The sequence below is a fragment of the Dermacentor variabilis genome, chromosome 1, assembly GCF_050947875.1.
Source record: "Dermacentor variabilis isolate Ectoservices chromosome 1, ASM5094787v1, whole genome shotgun sequence".
Lineage (NCBI taxonomy): Eukaryota > Metazoa > Arthropoda > Arachnida > Ixodida > Ixodidae > Dermacentor > Dermacentor variabilis.
The window spans coordinates 170,003,917-170,026,220 of NC_134568.1; the positions used below are offsets into that span (position 1 = coordinate 170,003,917).

General features: G+C 46.1%; 1 protein-coding gene across 2 annotated transcripts in view; it reads right to left on the reverse strand.

Moving 5' to 3' along the window:
* The window catches only part of Rgl (Ral guanine nucleotide dissociation stimulator-like), a 158,721-nt gene that overhangs the window by 26,708 nt on the left and 109,709 nt on the right, over positions 1-22,304 (reverse strand). For both annotated transcript variants that reach the window (XM_075699469.1, XM_075699477.1), the window contains exons 9-10: positions 9,148-9,392; positions 1,005-1,061 (exon numbers count right to left, since the gene is read on the reverse strand). In XM_075699469.1, the coding sequence (XP_075555584.1) occupies positions 1,005-1,061; positions 9,148-9,392 (302 nt within the window). The remainder of the gene's footprint in view (positions 1-1,004; positions 1,062-9,147; positions 9,393-22,304) is intronic.

Sequence of the window (22,304 nt, forward strand, 5' to 3'; positions counted from 1 at the left end):
GCGTGCTAAGCAGGTTTGGAGAGGGGAACCTTCCTATCGTGGGTGTCGCATGGAAATCATAAGCTTTATCAGTGCCACCAGGCATGTCATGTGAGATTCCTCTGACATCACCCGAGTCTCTTCGGTCACCAGCAAGCGGCGACTGCGGAAGGCTTTGCCGTTGCTCCTGTTAGTCAATCACTTTTTTGCTGTGGCAATCACCATGGCTGCCTGAATCCCCAGCTAGTATGTTGGAAGCCCCTCTTTATGTAGCGTATTATTCTCTTCGAGGGAACCCTCAGTGATGTAAACTATAGCTCGCTGGCCTGCTCAAAGTGTTAGTTGCAATCGTAATAAATGCTTTCTGAGTGTACATGTGGTTGTCGTCTATTGTTTCCTCGAGCTCGTACCAGACCACGGTTGATGAGCAGTATTGCGGTCTGCGCTGTTGTCACCCCCTTATCCCTGTAAGGTACACCTATATCTAAGTATGCAAGCTTTTGGAACTTACTTTGTGGATGCCTCTCATATCTTAATATTGCAGCACACAAGAAGAACACTAAAAATATCCAATTGTAGCAGACGCATGACACCAAGTCTATTTGCCACTTCCCAAACACACTGTGGTTACTTCCACAGGGGCTGCACAGATAATTCTGGCTCGCTAATGAATGACAATTTCTAGTCTTCAAGATCAAGGATGTGAATAGCTTTACTAACACAATCTTTTATACTGAACATACCTTAACTGAAAAATCTGATGAGGCATTCTTAGGTTGCAAGTCTTGACTTCTTGCACTATGTCTCCTTAGCTTTCCTCACTGAACACTTTTGTTGCCTTCTGCTGACTGCCGATTCAGCTGACTAATGCAATAAAAGCAGGGAAGCTGCACTGCGAAAAATGGCTTGAATTTATGGTGCGACAAGGTGCACAAATTCCTTAATATACAGGACACATCACTTACTTTTTTTTGAAAGGCTAATACTATTGTGGCTTTGAAATGACCTAGTAGCAGATTACTTGCCTCAAAGGGCTTCTCTTGGGACTGCTAGCTGGCTCCACTTTACAGGACAGTCGGTAACTGCATAGAGTACACAAAATGAAGCTGCACAAAATGCACTGCAGCATTTTTCCAAAACAGCCACAGCTCTGAAACAAGGGTCAGCAAGCTGGTATCAGGTGCATGCAATCTGATTACCTAGAGCATGTCTCACTGGCTATAGTGCTCATTATGTAACATGGGTGACTTCATCTTATACAGTAAGCACACCTCGCACAGAAATAAAAGTGATAACTTAGTGAAAGTGATCACTGACAAAAAGTAAGACAACACACAGTACATCGCAATATCACAATACCTATAATCAACGACCAATTTTTCGGATATGCCTGATAATTCAGAAGTCTCCAGGGCAGCGCGACTCTAAGGAAGTCTGAAATTTCCGACACAGAAACCCTTTGCAGTCAGATTTTTCAGACATTTTGGCATGACCACAGGTCCGAAACAGCACTAATTCAAGAGCCCACTGTTGCAATTTTGATTATCTTACAGCCTCAAACCAGCGCTCTCACATGCCGATCTGCCAGCCATAGTCATCTTGTGCAGTCGTTAGGCCTAGCTGCTTTGACATTCTCTACCAAGCTTCCTGCTGTTTGGTGCCGTGTTTTTCCATTTAAAGGATTCACTGCTGTTGGCAATGAACTGATTGAAGGCCAAACTATACATACACTTGCTGGTGCACGGAAGCTTGTGCCCACGTGTCTCACATGTGCAGATGGTGCAGTCCAGATTGCGCGCATCTAAGGGCGACGTGAGCCCAGGTCTGCTCTCCAGACAAATATATACTCCATCTCAAAAATAAATTGCAGCACTTACAAAGGTGCAAGGCGTATACATAGGCAATATCCTTGTGCAGCGGTAGATAGTTCCGGACGTAACTGGGTGATTATTGGCTGCACAAGAGAGTTTTATTTTTTCTTACTACATGATATGATACAGCAATACGTGAAACATTATGGACTTTGCGCATGCACGTTGTATACTGAGAACTACTGTGGCAGTTACCACCGGTAACCATAATAGCCACCCTAACCGTGATCACCTATAGCAAGATCGCAGCACCATGAGTGAGTGCGTGAGTGAGCACCATGAGTGAGTGCCGACCAGCTGCTTAGGTCCAAATTCATGCTTGTTACTGGCTCTGCCATATCAGCAAGAAACAAGTGGCAAAATCCGTCATCACCAAGTCTCATCTCAAAATTAAAAAAAAATTCATACTTGATACTGGCTCTGCCATATCAGCAAGAAACAAGTGGCAAAATCCGTCATCACCAAGTCTCATCTCAAAATTTAAAAAAATTTAAATTATGAGATCTTACGTGCCAACACCACTTTCTGATTATGAGGCAAGCGGTAGTGGGGGACTCTGGAAATTTGGACCACCTGGGGTTCTTTAACGTGCGCCTAAATCCAAGTACACGGGTGTTTTCACATTTTGCCCCCACCGAAATGTGGTCGCCGTAGCCGGGATTCGATCCCGCAACCTCGTGCTTAGCAGCCCAACACCATAGCCACTAAGCAACTACGGTGGGTAAGCCTTATCTCAAGCTGAGGTCAAAGCATTAGGTATGTTTTGCCATAATTATTGAGATCGGCTGTTTGTTTTCACGCTGATAGGAATACAGACACGGTGCTGAGCCTTAAAATAGGTTTGATTTCTATTTAGGGAATAGCACCACAGCATTAGCACCGGTGATGCACAGATGATGTGGAATGCGATAAAGGTCTAATTGCTCATTGCATAATAATTTACTACCTCGCTCTAGCATAGTACGCGAGGACATTAGCGAGCGAATGCCAAGTAGATGCCCAGCCGATGCTGTACCGCAGGTGAACATCTGTGAGAGCGTTCGTCCTTACTATTTCCTAAGGAGGCTGCAAGGTACATTCAAGGAAAGTGTACAGGTGAAGCCAAGCTCTGCTGTTGCACGCATGTAAACAAAGCTTATGGTTATGGCATCCAAACATTCTTCTGCATCAATCCACCAACCATGGAGCATATATCGACAGGACTGCAAGCAGACGCCGAGCAGATGACCCGGCGCAGGTGAGCACAACTCGAGAGCCAAGTGGGCGTGCACTGGCATGCGTCTAGTAGGTTCAAACTGCCATTAGTCGCGAGGCGTGGCAAACACAAGATGCATGGGCGTCATCCTCACAGATGGCTTTGAAGCATGGAATGCACGGCAAGGGCCTAAAGCGGTGCGTACCATAAAATTCCAAGCAAGCATGAATCTGTGAATGAGCTGTGACTGTGTCCTGACTACACTCCTTTTAATGTGGCCAACATGGATCAGACAATGATCCACATGGACTGTCCGGCATCCCAAACGAACATCAACAGGAAAAGTTATGCAAGGATCACTGACACTGGTTGTGCCTAGCGAGGATTCACAGTCGCACTAACTGCCTGCGCTTCTGGCCACAAGCTCCCGGCCTTCATTATGTTGAAGGAGCCAAGCAGCAAGATTCCAACCAAGGCTTTCATGAAAATTTGTCTAACAGGTGGGTTTCTTTTTATTTTTTTATTTTTTAACATGGGATAGCAAGATCACGCTAATAACCTTTATTTCCTTCTTGCAGTGAATGTCCACGTGACTGCATTTAAGAACGGATGGATGTCACCCGACAAACTCCAAGAGTGGCTGTTGAGGGTTTGGGGCCCTAACACCGATGAAGTGAGGCGGTTGCTGGTGCTAGACCAAGCGCGTATTCATAAGTTGCAGGCAGCAAAGGATGCTTTGGAGGAGCAGGAGACAGACATTACATACGTGTCGGCTAGCTGCACGAGCCTACCGAGCTGGCCAATGCGTACTGGAACCGGCCGTTCCAAGCCAGCCTTCACAGGAGCTGGGAGGAGTTCATGCACAGGGCAGGAATCTGCGGAAGCCGTCGCATCAAGACATCCCGAATTTCGTGGCTGCGGCATGGGAAGCTGTGCCAGAGAAAATCATTCTCCAGATTTGCAAGGGCTGCAAGATATCAAACGCCCTGAATGGATCAGAGGACATTTATCAGCATGGCTGGCTGCCTGACATCGGCGCCATTTCTCCGGAACATCGCGATGAGCTGCAGGCCGAATGCTGCAGCCTATTCTTTGATACCAACTCCAAGGAGTCCTTTGATGGATTTCAGAGTGATAAGAATTTTGCTCCAATAGAGCTTTTTATCATTCTGTGTATTGCTATGACCTGCCTTTATCGATTAAAAAAAAGAAGGAAAAAAAAGAAACTTCCGGCCGTTATCTTGAATTTCGCAGAGAGTCCAAGCAAGTGCCGCCTACCTCAACTTGGTTATCACCAACTCCTGGGGGGGGGGGGGGGGGGGGGCGAGGCACTTGCTAGAAATTTCACGGTAATACCGATTCCCTAAAGTCAGCTTCACCGCAATACAGCGGTGTTACATGATCAAGCAAATGCAATGTATTGCAGTAAAGCATACCATGAGTGCAAAGGGGCCACTGTTACGGGACATGTGTGCCTTAATTATACATGCAGCGACCGCTATCTCCTGTCACAGTATGAGCACCGACACACCTAATGAGCATGCTGACAGGCCTTTAAAGCGTTTTCAAACGTGCCTGTGGCAATCTGAGCCCTTGAGGGAAGTTAAAGGCACTAATTTGTTTTCTTGGATGTCTTCACGGTACGAAGAAAGTTAGAAAAATCGGACTTCGACATATATCCCAGTTTTCTTTCTTGCAATTTGAGTTCGAGTTTATTTTTACCACAGCAATTACAGTATTAAGCTGTGTGAGTGAGTGTGAAGGACAGGACAAGAACCGTGTTAAAGCACCATGACTATACAGACAGATATTTTTTTAGACCGTACAAAATTTTTAAGTATCACCTTTGGAAGATAGCATAAATTATGAATTTAGCTCGATTACCTAAAACTAACCTAAATTACCTAAAAAGCTGACATTACTTGGATGCGAAATCAAAACACACAAGGCTAATAAGATTCGCCGATTAACTTCTTAATTCAATAAAACCCACTCAATAACACATTACGCTAGGACAAACATGTGTAAGTTTTCTTTCTTTCCATGCACCATTTCTGAATTCCTTTACTGCACCATATATATTCCATAATTTGAATATTGCTGATTATGGACATGTAGGTGTGTGTGTGTGTGTATGTATATATATATATATATATATATATATATATATATATATATATATATATATATATATATAAAAATTTGTATTATTTGAAATTCATTTCACCCAAGAACTTTAAAAGTCGGAAGATTAAGCAATAAAATGGCTGAATTGCTCCACATTTCTATTTTTTCTCACAACGTTAACACTTTGCTGTATCTTATGACGAAATATTTGGAAGAAATATGCAGGAGAATTTGAGAAACTAGCACTTTTTTAGTAAACTGCCTTCCAAATCAGGAAGAAAATCGGGCATTGGGAGGTGCTAGAGCACCGCTGATAGCGTGAGCAGGCTTTCCGTTGCCATCTTGGTATTGCCGTAAACACAAGAGATTGGAGATTATGATAGTTGCAGTGTTGTATTTCTCCATGCAGAAGTAAAAGCAACAAAAGCAAGTGCGAAAAGGGAAAACTAGCTATAGCATTGTGACTCACTACTGCAGTTAAGTGATGCACAGGGAGAGCTCCTAGTGGCTGACGCACATTTTAGCAGCTGCAGATGTAGCTTATTTCAAGATCTGCCTGGTTATCTTGAGCTCCTTTCTTTGCTGCCTCCTATCTATGGCCTGATGGTGATAAGGACATGATTTGTGCAAAATAAAGAAACCGGCTTTTCTTTGCGGTGGCGAAGCTATTTTGCGTCATGTGCCAAAGATGATGGAAGGCGCGTGGTGAAGAGAAAACTATCCATGGAAGTGAGTGCCACCGATCTTTGCTGATGCAGCATGACTGGGTCTCGTGATTGTCAGTTTTTTATATAGTTAAAAGGTGTTTGAAAACAGCTGACAAGTCGAATAATACTGCACAATTCAAAAGCTTTTTCTTTTTTCTTGAAAGGGATGGGGGGGGGATGTCATGGCGAAGTGATGTAGGTCAACCTGGCAGGAATGCGACTGGTGTATTGGCGCAGCCCCGCTCTGCTGGCCTAACAAGGCGCTACTGGCTTGCCGGGACCTCCTTGCCAGCTCAATTGTGTGTATCATTATGTGGTGCAAAAAGTGATTTGCAACATTCGAAATTTACCATGTTGTAAGCTAATAAACTAGGGCTAGGACTTTTGAAAAATTTGTATCAGGCATCATCATATCATTGAGATTCTACTGTATGTTTTCTTGTTTTTTTCTTCTAATTTTTTTAAAATTTGAAGTGATGTATATTTTCCCTCCTTTTGTAATAACCCTTTATGCTCGTCCTGCAAGGACCACATTTTGGTCTGCACTATGTACGAAATAAATTTATTCTCAGCACGTCACATATTGCAATTTACAAATTGTAGCCAGTGAGTTCGCAAGGTGTATCCACTTGGAATGAGCTATGAAGATGACACCAGTTTCAAGATATTCATCCGCAAAGTATACGACAGAATACATGGCCATTCGAGTTATGTTTGTGCTTCAATGCATAATAAGCTAAAAAAGTAAGTGGAAGAATAGTACATTTTTAGTGCAAGTTTCACGGTACATACCGGACCACGTACGATCGTTTGAAGTGGATATGCCTTGCAACTTGACAGCTAGAATTAATAAATTCCAATATGTGCCGCAAATTAATAGAACAGGTAATTAGTAAAAAGTTAGATGGTCAATTATGCATTTCAATTTCTCGTGTGGGTAATGTGTGCCACGTCGAGTAATCCAGCTCGAGGATTAGAAATATGCTATCTGCTACAGGCAACTTTGAAAAATTCTGCATAATCTGGGGGAGAGAGAGAGAGAGAGAGAGAGAGAGAGAGAGAGAGAGAGAGAGAGAGAGAGAGAGAAATCCTGTATATCACCATTTTCCACACTCAAGTGACACGGCAGTATGAAATGGCAGACAAATACTATAATACACAACAAATGATACTGATAGGTTCCTTAGAAATGTAATAAAAAGACTTATGAGCCAGGAAAGTGTATGGCTATGTCATGGTGATGACAGACTGGCCAGTAGGCACATAGTACACAAGCAAGCTGAGCACCTGTGCACTTTAAGCAGAGAGACAACTTTAGCAGCGGCGATAGTCGTGAGCATGACTGGCAATCTTCACGCCAAATAACCAAGCTAGCAATTGTCAAACACCCCCCATTTACAGCATAAAGAGAAGCCTCGCTATAACAAAATGGCTTATCAAGAACTAATTAATATAATGAAGTAATTGTAATTTTCCTGGAAATTACCATAGAAACAGTACATTTCCTTAAATTATCATTTTAACAAAGCAAAACTCATTTAAAGGGGTGATGGCACCAAATTTGCAACCTTGGATTATGCATTGCATGTTAAACACTACACATCCCACAGGAAGCTGGCAAAAAGTTTGCGCATACAATGCGGTGGAAAATTTGCATTCGAATTTTTGTACATTGCAATTGACTCATACAGCAGTATGGCAACACTGATGGGTGGTGAAATGAAGTGCCTTCTGTGTGGTCAATGGGTGTGGCATATGCGCGGTTTCATTCTTGCATGTGCATCTCTGCAGTCAGCCTGAGAGACGCACATGCATGCACGCACTTCTTAATGTCACAAAATACATGCCAAAATAGTGGTTGCTGTTGACGAGAGCTTAAAGGCAGAAATTTCAAATTGAAGTTTTGGGTTAAATGTGTGCAGAGAGCCCAGTTTTATTGTGTGTATAACCACACTAGCCCCTCTACTCTCGATTACAATGATAAACTGAGATAGTAAAACAATCTTGTCATGGCCCCTTTAGATACAACTAAGGTTAAGTATTCTCGGTTTAAACAAAAATGACAAAATGAAAAAGAACCCAACAAAAATATGCGAAAAATTTTCCCAAGAATTCGGTTATAACCAAAAAGTGCCATCATAAGCAAATTCACAGAGAGAGAAAGATAAAAGGAAATAAGCAAATTCAGAGGGTGGCGACTGACACGCAGGTGCAAGCCTACATATTCTGCCCAATGCAAGGAGCCTGGCAAAGTCAAGGTCACTCGTCGGTCTACTGCTCAGGAAACCTCTACGTTATTCTTACTTGATCCATTTTGTCTGCTGCTGTGATGAGAATGTAACGCGAGTAGGGGTCTTACCGCTTTGGCCACTGTGATGGATGAATGGGCAAGTTCACTAATGGCAATGCAGGGTGGTATCTACCTAATAACATATTTTTTGTTTCATTCATTGGAGCTCTGTACGCACATAATGGTATAGCCTAATTCTATTTGTGCTCAAATATCAAATGCACTCACTCTTAATTACTGCACAGTCATATCGCCATATGGCAGTGTGCCCTTTGCTAGATTGCTTATCTAGAACTCTTATTCTGGGCACTGCAGGCAACTGCAATGTTGAACAGGACTTGAAACTATACAAAATGTTTCAGCATCAATAAAATTTGTTAGCCAGATATTCAGTGAAAAAAAAAAAGAAAGCAAGCTAAACACCAAAAAGTATTCACTGAAAAAAACTGGTGAAAGGTTATCTGAAAAAATGTATGTCGGGGCGTGCAACCCAAGGTCGCTAAAACTATCTTCCTTCCTGGTTATGGTCCATGACTGCGAAGATAACATTTAAGTATAAAACTGGTAGTTTCTTTGACTATGATTACAAATCTCGATGCTTGGGCTGCAGGAGTGGTTAAATGGTAGAGTGCATGCTGGCGTAGCATGATTCATGCATGTGGAAAGCTTGCATAAAGAGCCATCAACCTCAGGGACCTCAATACTGATCCGCACTTGCTCTCAAGCACAAGCACTGAGGCTTGTTGTACATAAATGCCAGAGTGTGCCTTCCGCCAGCCATGAAATGCATAATCTGATCAATATGTGGTAAAATGTGAAGCGTATGATTACCAAGACACCATCATTTGGGAACACTAGCTGTTAATTAGCTAAGTCGGGTGTACCTAACAGGTGTAACTCAATGGGAAAGCACAATGGCCACATGTGACAAATCACATGATGTACAACTGACATGAAGGAGCATAAGAAAAAGTTCACCTTTGTTCATCCGAAAGCATGGGCAGTGTTTCAAACCAAGCCACAAATGCAGGATCTGGCTGGAGGCTATAGCAGTTAGCAGCACTCTGGAGAAGTTTTATCTGTGCCAGGACACGAAATTCACGACGCCTCTTGTCAAAATTGAGCAGACCTCCAGGCAGCTCATCAGGAAGAGCGGCATCTAGCATGGTCAAATCCGTCAAAAAGATGCCCAGGTAAGGTACTGTACCCTGCATTGTGCCAGGCTGCAAGGAAACACATCCAGAGATCACAAGAGAGAATGGCACTGTTGAAAATGCTTGCAAACCAAAAGCGCACTCAGTCTGTTAGCAGTGCCATGGCGACGTTTGCTACACTTCTTTCACTCACCTCACCTTCACGCACATCATGTACAATATACAGTCTTGGCAAAGACTGCACAGTACATAGCGACGTAAGCAAAGAAAATCATGGGACATTGCTAACTTCAAGCTATTACAACTCTGGAAGCTATGAAATATCAAATGGACATGCCCTGAAATAGTCTAGGGTTGGGCAAATATTCAATATTTTTGAGTATTTGATTGGTGTGCTATTTGGTATTCACTTCAAATTGAATTTCTGCATTCAAAATGTTCTGCAAATAGGTGGTGTCTTAACTGCACCCCCAGAGATGGCTCGCTCAGAGTAACAAAAGTCAATCTCGAAGGCCATGCTTTTGTGTACTGCAAGTGTCAGAAGTGATTCCAGGAGTTGAAAATATGTCATGGTCACCATGTTTTAGACATCACCTACAGAGACATGAATTTTTTCTATTAAAATCGTAGAAGAAAAGATTTTGTGCTTCCTGCTGCTCTTTTCTTGCTCCAATTTCGCAGCAAGATTGAATTTTATGGTCTGAATTGTTCAATATAACACTTGGCACTGTTACTTACTAATACTTTGTTTGTCAATAAAGAAATTACGAATTTGTCTTTGCCTGCGCCCCTCACAGTCAGTGATGTTTAAAACATAGTGGCTATGTCACTTTCGGTGACTACAGTATGGTGTTGCGTTTCGCCTGCGACACGTGGTTTTGCCGGCGCGACTGCGGCGGGGCGGCAGACATTTTGGCCCGATCGTCGTCGCCGCAACACTCATCGCCAGGTGTTTCCAGGCGCGACTGCGGCGATGCGACCGCCTAGGGATCATCCTCGCATTCCAGTCATTGTGCCCGAAACAGGCGATGCCAAAGCAGGGATCTCATTCCAGTTATTGGGCCCGAAACAGGCGATGCCAAAGCAGGGATCTCGTTCCAGTCATTGTGCCCGAAACAGGCGATGCCAAAGCAGGGATCTCATTCCAGTTATTGGGCCCGAAACAGGCGATGCCAAAGCAGGGATCTCGTTCCAGTCATTATGCCCGAAACAGGCGATGCCAAAGCAGGGACCATCTTCTCATTACAGTCATTGTGTCCGACCGGCAGCGCCACGACAGGGTGCTACGAGATCGTGCTCGACATGGTGCTACGGCATCGCTACGACAGTGTGCGTCACCATTAGCCCATTGTACATTCACGTGCTCGTCTTTTGAGGGGTTCCTTCTTGCCCTCAACTGCGAGAGTATAAAAACAGCTGCCCCCGGACGCCAAAAGGAGGGCTCCGATTTCTTCTGCTGAGTAAAGTGCTCTCCCGTCTCTCTACTTCGGTCAAACCTGACCGCCAACTCTTTGCGATGTTAAAATAAACAAGTTGTTTCGTTGTTACCAGTCGACTCTTGCTTTGCCGGGACCTTCGGATGCTTCCAGTTGTACCCCAGGCCGCCAGGCCAACGCTACCCTTGGGGCTTGCGACCCAGGTACAACCACGGGCGTCAGCGCCGAGTTCCCAACAGATCGTACCAGCGGTGCGGATCCAAACATCTGGTTGCCAGCGGTGAGATCGCCTCCGACTTCAAACAACTGTCTGCCAGCGGTAAGATCGCGACAACGGAGGCCAGCAGCAAAGAGATGCAGTTGACTGTATGCTGAGCAGCTCAACGACGATCCGGGAGCAGTGCAACGAGCCCTGTGTGACGACTGGTTGCCTGCAGCGGAACGACTGCGCGGAATTCCTGCCTGCGAGGTTTGGTGAGTGCGGGACTTTCTTCTTCTGAGCTTTGCCAGGCTTTTGTTAGTGTCAGAAACAGAGCTGGTAGTTGTGGTTGTCGTTGCTGCCGGGTTAGTTTGCGGCAAGACAATAGTAAGCAGTAGAGAAAGCAGCATTCAGAGCAGCCATGGATTTGGAGTCGTTGCGCAAACCGAAATTGTTGGAGCTTGCAAGAGAGTTGGGTCTGGATGTCTCAGACAAACTAAGAAAACCTGAACTGCTAAAGGCCATTCTTGAGTTAGAGGCTGAGGATGACGAGCTGTCGGAATGCCTTGAGACTATTGAAGAGAGGGAGACTGCAAAAAGACAGGAGCGCGAACTTAAAGAACAAAAAGAGAAAGAAAAAGAAGAGCGTGACCATCAACACGCTTTGGAAATGAAGCGTCTCGAGATAGAGATGGAACGCGCTCGTAATGGAAGTCAGGCACACGGTGCAGGAGAACGCGTATTGTTCAAAATGACTGACCTGATGCGGCCGTTTAAGCTTGGAGAGGACATTGGTTTGTTCCTGGTTAACTTTGAGCGAACGTGCGAGAAGCAGGGGTTCTCTCGGGAAACGTGGCCACAGCGCTTGCTCACTTTGTTACCCGGCGAGGCGGCCGACGTAGTCGCTCGCTTGGATAGAGAGGAGGCAGAGGATTTCGACACAGTGAAATCGAGTCTTCTAAAAAAGTACCGGCTGTCTGCGGAGGCGTTCCGTCGGAAGTTTCGGGAAAATGAGAAAGGCAGAAGTGAGTCATATACAGAGTTTGCGTATAGGCTTATGTCGAACATGCAGGAGTGGCTCAAAGAAGAGAAAGCGTTTGGTGACCACGATAAAGTTCTGCAGTGTTTCGGGCTAGAACAGTTTTATAGTCGGTTACCGGAGAACGTGCGATACTGGGTCTTGGATAGGCCAGACGTGAGTACGGTGGCTAGAGCCGCTGAGCTAGCCGAGGAGTTTGTGACGCGTCGAGCTCGCGGAGCTAAGGACGGTCAAAAGGGTGAATTTGGCTCGAAGTTTGAGAGGCCGAAGTTCACACCCATGAGAGCAAAGGGGAACACGCGTAGTGCGGATGCGAGTGGAAGCAGTGCGACCGAACCTAAGGAGACGGCGGCAGCCGAAGCCGAACGCAGAAAGCGGTTCGAGATGAGGCGAGCGGGCGTTTGTTATACGTGCCAGAAGCCGGGTCACTTTTCGGCGCAGTGTCCGGAAACAACACCAAAAGTTGTGTTTTTTTCAATAGGCAGCACTGACGAGAACATGAAGCTTCTCGAGCCTTACATGCGAGACCTCCTCGTAAACGGGAAAGAGTGCCGAGTGCTTCGCGATTCCGCAGCTACGATGGATGTAGTTCACCCGTCTTACGTAGAACCCCATATGTTCACGGGCGAGTGCGCATGGATCAAGCAAGCCGTGGAAGCTCATAGCGTGTGTCTGCCGGTAGCAAAAGTGCTTATTGAAGGACCTTTCGGAGCGCTTGAGACGGAGGCGGCAGTGTCATCTATGCTGCCACCCCAGTACCCGTACCTATTTTCAAACAGGTCCGATCACCTCCTGCGCGAGAAGGGGCTTTTGTTTGGTGAAGCTAGTGTTCAGGCCTTAACCAGATCGAAGGTTCGGGAGCTCGCTGCAAAGGCGGTAGTTGCGGGGCCGACGTTATCAAACAACGAAAAAGGGTCAGAGGCGCAGCAAGCTGATATTCAGAGCACGCCCGAACTGAATAAAATTGAGTCTGTAGCGTTGAAGGCGCCAGATACTGGAGAGGAAAATCCCGACGCGGGAAAGTTAGAAGAGCTATCTACTGATTTGCTCATCGCGCCTACGTCAGACGGACTTGATAGGTTGCTAAAAGTCAGCCGGACGGCTTTGATAGCCGAGCAAAAAAAGGATGGCAGCCTGGAAAACGTGCGCTGCAATGTCAAAGAAGGTATCGCCAGGAAAACTGCGCGTTTTGTGGAAAGAGGTGGAGTCCTGTACCGGAAGTATCTAGACCGAAGAGGAGTGGAGTTCGATCAGCTGATCGTGCCTCAATGCTATCGCCAGGATCTGTTGCGCTTGTCGCATGGGAGTTCGTGGTCCGGACACCTAGGAGTTAAGAAAACTAAGGACCGTCTCTTGCAAGAGTACTATTGGCCAGGGTGTTTTCGGGACGCAGACCATTTCGTGAGGACATGTGACACTTGTCAGCGGGTGGGCAAACCAGGGGACAAATCGAGGGCGCCGTTGAAATTGGTACCTATCATTACGGAGCCTTTTAGACGGCTCGTTATTGATACTGTGGGACCTCTGCCGGTAACAGCCACGGGGTACAGACACATTTTGACTGTGATCTGCCCAGCGACAAAGTTCCCTGAAGCAGTGCCGCTTAAAGAACTCAGCTCAGTTGAGATAGTTAATGCACTACTGTCCATATTTGCGCGAGTTGGTTTTCCTGCAGAAATCCAATCAGATCAGGGCACAGTGTTTACTAGCGCTTTGACGACAACTTTTCTCGAAAGGTGTGGGGTAAAGCTGTTACACAGCTCAGTGTACCACCCACAGTCGAATTCCGTTGAGAAGCTCCACTCCGTCATGAAGCGCGTGTTGAGAGCGTTGTGTTTTGAACATCGAACTGACTGGGAGCTGTGTCTGCCTGGGGTGATGTTTGCTTTAAGGACCGCGCCGCATGCGGCTACGGGGTTTTCGCCAGCTGAACTGGTGTACGGTCGCTCGCTTCGATCTCCGCTTCGCATGCTTCGAGAATCATGGGAAGGTAGGGGCGACGACCCAGTCGTGGTGGAGTACGTACTTAAGCTCCTCGAACGCTTAAGAAGGGCACAGGAGTTGTCAGGTGAAGCAATGACAAAGGCCCAGCAGAGGGCCAAGGTTTATTATGATCGGACAGCCAGGGCCCGTCGTTTTGAGGTTGGCGATGAGGTCATGATATTGCGCACATCGCTAAACAACAAACTAGACGTGCAGTGGGAGGGCCCAGCACGAATTGTTCAGAAACTGTCGGACGTTAACTACGTGGTAAGTCTGCCAGGAAAGCGGAAAGCACAGCAAGTTTACCACTGTAATCTGCTCAAACCTTATAGACAACGGGAAGCAGTGGTGTGCATGATGATAAACGTTCCTGAAGAGCTTCCAGTCGAGCTTCCGGGACTAGGCTCAGTGACGAACAGGGAAGACACCGGTCAAGTCATTAGTGACCTTATCAGTAAAGCACCGCTGTCGCCTGAGCAGAAAACCGAACTACACCAGCTATTACAAGAGTTTCAAGGTCTGTTCTCTGAGAGGCCTGGTAGGACTTCTGTACTTACTCATGATATAGAACTTACCTCCACAGAGCCAGTACGATCCAAGGCGTATCGGGTGTCACCCCGCCAGAGCGATATTATGGAGGCTGAGGTAAAGAAAATGCTACAGCTCGGTGTTATTGAGGCAGGTGAGAGTGATTATACCTCCCCTTTGATTTTAGTTGAGGTACCGGGCAAGGAACCTCGTCCTTGCGTCGACTACCGCAGGCTTAATTCCATCACTAAGGATCAAATTTATCCGATCCCTAACATCGAGGAGCGCCTTGAGAAAGTTAGTAGCGCTCAGTTTATTTCCACCCTAGATCTTGTCAGGGGTTATTGGCAGGTTCCACTTACAGAAGAGGCTAGTAGGTATGCGGCGTTCATTTCACCAATGGGAACATTCCGTCCTAAAGTGTTGAGTTTTGGTTTGAAGAACGCGCCATACTGTTTTTCAAGTCTCATGGATAAAGTGTTGCGGGGACAGCAAGAATTCGCTTTACCGTATCTAGACGACGTAGCGATATTCTCCGCATCCTGGTCTGAGCATATGGCACACTTGCGGGCAGTGCTAACCCGCCTGCGCGAAGCAGGCTTGACAGTCAAGGCTCCTAAGTGCCAGTTAGCACAGGCCGAGGTTGTCTACCTCGGTCACGTGATTGGTCAGGGTCGTCGCCGCCCCTCTGAAATAAAAGTGGCCGCTGTGCGAGACTTTCCGCAACCGCGCACAAAGACCGATATTCGGTCGTTCTTGGGTGTCGCCGGCTACTATCAGAGGTACATCCCTAGGTACTCTGATATCGCGGCTCCCCTGACGGATGCTCTAAGAAAGACAGAGCCTCAAACAGTCGTCTGGGACGAGACAAAGGAAAGAGCTTTTAGCGCCCTAAAGAGTGCCCTAACAAGCCAGCCTGTGCTACGATCGCCAGACTATACAAAAGGGTTCATTGTTCAGTGCGATGCTAGTGAGCGAGGCATGGGCGTTGTACTGTGCCAACGGGAAAATGGAGAAGTAGAACACCCCGTCCTGTATGCTAGTCGTAAGCTGACCAGTCGTGAGCAGGCGTATAGCGCCACCGAGAAAGAGTGTGCATGTCTCGTGTGGGCCGTTCAGAAATTGTCATGCTATCTAGCCGGCTCGAGGTTTATCATTGAGACGGATCACTGCCCTCTCCAATGGCTGCAGACCATCTCTCCCAAAAATGGCCGCCTCCTGCGCTGGAGCCTCGCTTTACAACAATATTCCTTTGAGGTGCGTTACAAAAAGGGGAGTCTCAACGGTAACGCCGATGGCTTAAGTCGAAGCCCCTAACGTAGGAATCAGCCTCAAAATTGTTTGTTACTGATGTTTTTCTTCCTGAGGCAGGATTTTTTTTTAACATATTGCTTTTGTTTAGTGTTTCAAAGTGATGATATGCTTTCTAGTGCAATTTTTCAATTTGTGGACGCGTTCTGAGTGATGCTAGACTACTGTAAGGAACTAGGCAGTGGTATAAAAAGGGGAAAGAGCCTGGCAGGGCTTAGTGAGGGTTGTGCCGTGCTTGCTGACTGAGCGGTTGAGTTTCCGCGTAGTTCTAACGCTTGCCGGGAACGAGAACAAAAATGTGAACTCTCCCGAAGTCACTTTGCAGTGTCCCGTGCGAACCTGAACGAGAGAACGAGGCCTTCTCTGTGCGCTGCGCTCAAGAAACGTCGAGGGACGCCCGACTTCGGTTATGAGCATCATCGAGCGACATCCCTCCGGACAGCGGATGCAGTCCCCTGTCCATCGGGATCTCCTTCCCCCGGCGGGGCGGTCTGTTGCGTTTCGCCTGCGACACGTGGTTTTGCCGGCGCGACTGCGGCGGGGCGGCAGACATTTTGGCCCGATCGTCGTCGCCGCAACACTCATCGCCAGGTGTTTCCAGGCGCGACTGCGGCGATGCGACCGCCTAGGGATCATCCTCGCATTCCAGTCATTGTGCCCGAAACAGGCGATGCCAAAGCAGGGATCTCATTCCAGTTATTGGGCCCGAAACAGGCGATGCCAAAGCAGGGATCTCGTTCCAGTCATTGTGCCCGAAACAGGCGATGCCAAAGCAGGGATCTCATTCCAGTTATTGGGCCCGAAACAGGCGATGCCAAAGCAGGGATCTCGTTCCAGTCATTATGCCCGAAACAGGCGATGCCAAAGCAGGGACCATCTTCTCATTACAGTCATTGTGTCCGACCGGCAGCGCCACGACAGGGTGCTACGAGATCGTGCTCGACATGGTGCTACGGCATCGCTACGACAGTGTGCGTCACCATTAGCCCATTGTACATTCACGTGCTCGTCTTTTGAGGGGTTCCTTCTTGCCCTCAACTGCGAGAGTATAAAAACAGCTGCCCCCGGACGCCAAAAGGAGGGCTCCGATTTCTTCTGCTGAGTAAAGTGCTCTCCCGTCTCTCTACTTCGGTCAAACCTGACCGCCAACTCTTTGCGATGTTAAAATAAACAAGTTGTTTCGTTGTTACCAGTCGACTCTTGCTTTGCCGGGACCTTCGGATGCTTCCAGTTGTACCCCAGGCCGCCAGGCCAACGCTACCCTTGGGGCTTGCGACCCAGGTACAACCACGGGCGTCAGCGCCGAGTTCCCAACAGATCGTACCAGCGGTGCGGATCCAAACAATGGCAAGGCATAGCCTTCAAAATTTGTTTCCGTTAATCACTCGGGCGTACATTCAAGAGGCGCAGACCAAGGCGAATTTGCAGTTTTTTTCTTGAGAAACCAGGCAAGTAACAGTTCCAAGTGTTACACTGAACGATTCTGACCATAAAACATGATGGTGCTGCTAAATTTGAGCAAAAACAGTATCGGTAAGCGTAAAATCTTTTTTCTATAATTTTAAGAGAAAAACATGTGTCTCTATTTAGACTGAATCTAAACTTGAAAACATGTACAATTGACAGTTTCAGTTTCGGTAAGCAAGTCACAGTACCATTGACACGACTCATAGCCAAGGCAAGCTAAAAAAAAAATTCATTTACAGTGCCGACCAACTTTTTATTTATAAAGTTTATTTTCTCTCTCAGATTTGAACTTCCCCACAGAATTAGGTTCTCTTAAAAAAAATGTTAAGTTTCGGATGCTGTACTGGCATTGCTAGATTTTTAGACATCATTCGCACACACAATGTCAGAAACTGACGCTATTCAGGTTGTCCCAGTGTTCTTACTTTTGTTGGTGAGATGGTTTCACAGCTTTCAGAGAACCATAGAGACGACACAGCTGCTACGATCAGATCTGCGTCAACTTTTCACCCAGTCATGGGACTAAGGGCTGATTAGGCCAGACAGCCAAGGCAGTATCAGGCAGCAAACAGTCGCAAGAAGTTTGCTGCTAATCGAATGGCTCATTGGCGACTGGGCGTGAAATTATGCACATTGGCTAGACCGAGTGCCATGGAAGTGGTGCTTAGGTCCGCAGATGACTAGCTGAAAATTACTGCAAGCATGCCCACCAAGTTTGTCTGTGCATTTACTGGACAAAATGAGTTAGTAAGACACCACCTTCTACAGGTTTAGCTCGCATGTAGGCAGAGAGCACCGAGTTGAATTTGCAGAACACCAACTAAATTGCTAGTATCATAACTCCAAGGTTGCACGAGACATCTCACTGCATTTTGTAGAATCACAATGAATTGCAACACAAATCGCGCCATGCGACACACGAAAGTGAAATGCTCTTGTACATGCATTTTCTGTACTGCTGGCTATACTGCTGGCATTGTAAAAAATGTTGAACTTTCATTTTTGTATGACAATATGCAAATAACAGCACTGGAAAACTGTTTCAGGAGCTGAAACTGTTTCTGTCTTTGCAAACTAAGACCGCCAACCTCAATTTTTTTAATCTGTCAGCTACTGGCTTTTGTATCAAGGTTCTATGCAAATACTACAACTATTAATTTCTAAGTTATTCTGGACTATTCGTGACTCCAAGTAAATGCTCGCTACCTGGCGGCCACGCCGAGAAACAGCCAATCCAAGTTCAGGTTTGAAGCAAAAGAGGGTGTCCTATCATGGCATGCACTGAACACCATGTAGTTCTCAAATCATTGTGATGCTGCCACACACAAGCCCGAAAATGTAATAATTTGGATGTCAAAATACTTTTGTTGTGTACTATTATGAGTGTCATCGTGGTAGAAAGACAGCAATGTATGATTTCATCGCTTCTAGAAAGAAACTATTTAGATAAGAAACTTCCACATTGGGAAAAGGCGATTGATACTATATCAGTTTGTTCGAAGCACTTTACTCGGGTAGACTTCTTTATTTCTGGCGAAAAGACTATTGCTTTGTTTTTGTTCGTTTTAAATACAGTCAAACCACGATATATCGAACACGGATATATCAAATTATTGCATATATCGAACACTTTCTATATCACCTGAAAAATCACATGCATTTTTTAATTTTTTATTTCGAATAGGGTTAGACGTAAAAAGGATATATCGAACTCTGCCACCCTGGACCACGTGCGCTCTGTTGACAGGCGGTGATGTTTCCGCAACACCCTCGAAGATAGCGGTGGCGCCATGGGCGTTCCCAACTGTTCCGCACTATAGCTGCACACATTGATCGTGCAGAGGGCGCCATTTGAACATGGCGCCGTTACGCACGTGATGGCTTGGCTTGTTTGTCAACATGAACGACGCATTTTATTTGCCGCACTGACTCCTTCTCAGTGCCGCACTCTGCGCCTGCCGCACCTCGGGAGGACTGGCAGTTTGCATTCACAAAGACGCGCGACAGCGCGCGCTTACTGGGCCCACTCATAGATGCCTTGGCAGATGCCACTTAATACTTTGTTATTGATAGTGTTTCAAAATGCTTCAACTGACGGACATGAGGATAGCAGCAGAAGTAGCGACCAAACGAAGACGCTGCCGAAGTTGATCCTGAAGGCGCTGATGTTGCCCCGCTCCCGACTTCAACTGGGGCCGTAGCTGCTTTGGCCCTTCTACGCCGTTACTGTGGTGCAATAGAGGGCACCGGCCTATCGCTTGTGGATCGTTTAGACTAAGCTGAGGACTCTGTGTTTAAGGATGCGGCGGCGAATAAGAAGCAGGCTACACTACTGCAGTACTTTCGGCCAAAAAAATAAATACTCTGTGTGAAGCTTTAAGCGAGTATTTACAGTGCCACGATTGGGGCGCGATCAGGGATCGTTGTTCGGAGCACACGCTTGGTTGCGCACGTGATTCGCCTAGACCATGCCGAATTCGCACAACTAACAGTCGGCGCGGCCTACGCAAATTGCATGTGGCACAATCGATTGTGCGCTCCCGGTTGACGAAGTCGACGCGGCCTAGGCCAATCGCACGCGGCACAACCGAATGCGCGCTCCAAACAATGATCCCCGATCGCATCCTTGGTTCATTGATTGATTTGCAGAAGTTTTTTACACATTTTTTTACGTGATTTTATACATCGAATTCTGGCTATATTGAACTATTTCGGGATCACCACGCTGTTCGATATATTGAGGTTCGACTGCATCTTGCTGGTGTTTCAAATTGCAGAGTGTACTTTGTTCAGGCAGACACTTTGATAAATTAGAGTGATGTACGCTTAAGCTCAATTTGGTTTTTGTTTGTTTATAGTTTTCTGCTCCAGCATTAGTGTTACTAATGCTTTAAGCAGCAGGAATATTCTCACTAATGTACTTTTGTCAGCAGGCACGGTAGGAGAAATGATAACTGCCTTCGAAGGTCTGAAGTTGATCATGACTCATGTTACGCTGTAAAGTGACTATTGTTTTCATAGCACACTTTAACGGTACAAGCAGAAGATGCTGTTTTCTCATTAAATGCGACAAACTGTCAGTTTATTTGTGCGCAAGAAATTTAGAAGCAACTGCAAACAGCGCTCATTGAATTTTTATAGCGTTTGACCTGGGCACAATGCCACTAGTTAGCTTTCCGACACTATGCACGCAGCTAAATTCCATTACAACTGGTTCAATTTGTAGCATTTACACTGATACAACTGACTTTGCTAAAAGAAAACCCTTGCTAAATTTTGGAAACCTGTTGGAAGAAACTCAACTTGGTCGATTGGTGGTTATTCACTTTTCACGTTTCACTGGGTTTGAGAATTTCTATGGGTGGCAAGTGTCTGCTGTGTTCGCCTACCTTGAACACTGTGTACTGCGAGCACGTACAAGCGCCAGTCTTAGAGTGCAGACGACCTTACCACATGTATCATGTACCGTATTTACTCGCATAATGATCGCACGTTTCCGTAAAAAAAAAAATTGATGGAAATTCAGGGGTGCGATCATTATGCAGGTTAAATTTCCCATGAAAAGAAACATTTTCTTTTTTCATCTCGCACTTGCTACGGGATGACAAACAGGTGGCTGCCGCGGTCAGTGCGGGACACCAAAACAAAAATGGCAGCCGGCGGAGCAAGCCGAACGCAATTACTTTTCTGCTCGTGAGTACATTACGCGCATTGAAACAGTTTCTTCCGTATCGGTAATGAATAATATCATTAATATCGGCAAGTTTGTGACAATAACGTAGCCATGTCCTCTTTGACGGGACAGAAACAGATGGGTGCGCTTAGCTGCCAGTTTCAGAAACACATGGCAGGCATGCTGCGGAAACTGCGGCATTTGTCTTCACTGCTATCCTAGCACGGCATGTTTCCGATAAGGGTAGGCGAATATCTTAGCTGCGTTACAAGCGTCAGTGTATGAATAGGGTACACTTCAAACGTATCAGTGTAAACGTGGCCACTCGCGATTTGTTACGTGCCCACGAGTGCAGACGAGAAGAATCGAAAGGCACCCTTTATGTTGTTGTTGACCAAAACCATTGTGAAGCCTACAAATAATAAAGCTTAGGCAAGTGTGGTTGTAGCTTTTTTTTCATGGAAGTGCGTAAAGTGATGAAAGGAATGAAATTGGGCATCTGCTTAAGAATGTTTGGTGTGTGCAGACTACTTGGTATGTCTTCAAGAGTCGTTCGCGTAGCATTTGACAGATAGTCAGTGCGATCACCATTAGCTAGACTTGGCACACGACATATCGCTGTGACAAGTTCAGGGTGCGATCATTACACGGGAAAGAAATTAATTTTGACGACAAAATTCAGGGGTGCGATCATTACACGAGTGCGATCATTATGCGAGCAAATACGGTAACTATAAAAAGAAGTCGCACCCCGACTCACAAAGGGAATTCATTTGTTTTTATACCAAGACACATTGACCAGGTAGCTTTACAGTTTTTAGTCTCGTTCTATCAGTGTAGAATATCTGTATGGCTTCAGAAAGCATAGCGGACGTTACTGCCTACATATTGCGAGATGCTATATGTGATATACTGCAACCTGAGTTGCAGTGTGGAGTTGCTTATGAAGGTCGAAAACAGTCAAGTATCGTACCTGTAGCACTGGAGCAACCCCGTGAACAAGTGCTTGCACCTCTTGGAGGCCCGCTACGCACAAACATTTTCTTTTTCTAACCTCCGGCTCGCTTCAAAGGCTCTTTGTCTTTAAAAAAAAAATCTGATGTGGCTTGCTGGGCAGGCTGAATATTTGCATGCACAGTGCAACTATTTCCACGATTGTGTTGCTCAAATTCTTGAGGTGATAAATAAGGTGATTGGCAGCTAAGACCCTTTCACCTTCCATGAAACATCTTGATTCGACACCACAAAGGAGAAACTTGACCACAGCACCAAGCAAAAGAGCCGCCATGAACCTGGATGTCGTAGCCATCTTTATTTGGACACTGTTGCCAGCTCAAGTAGCTTA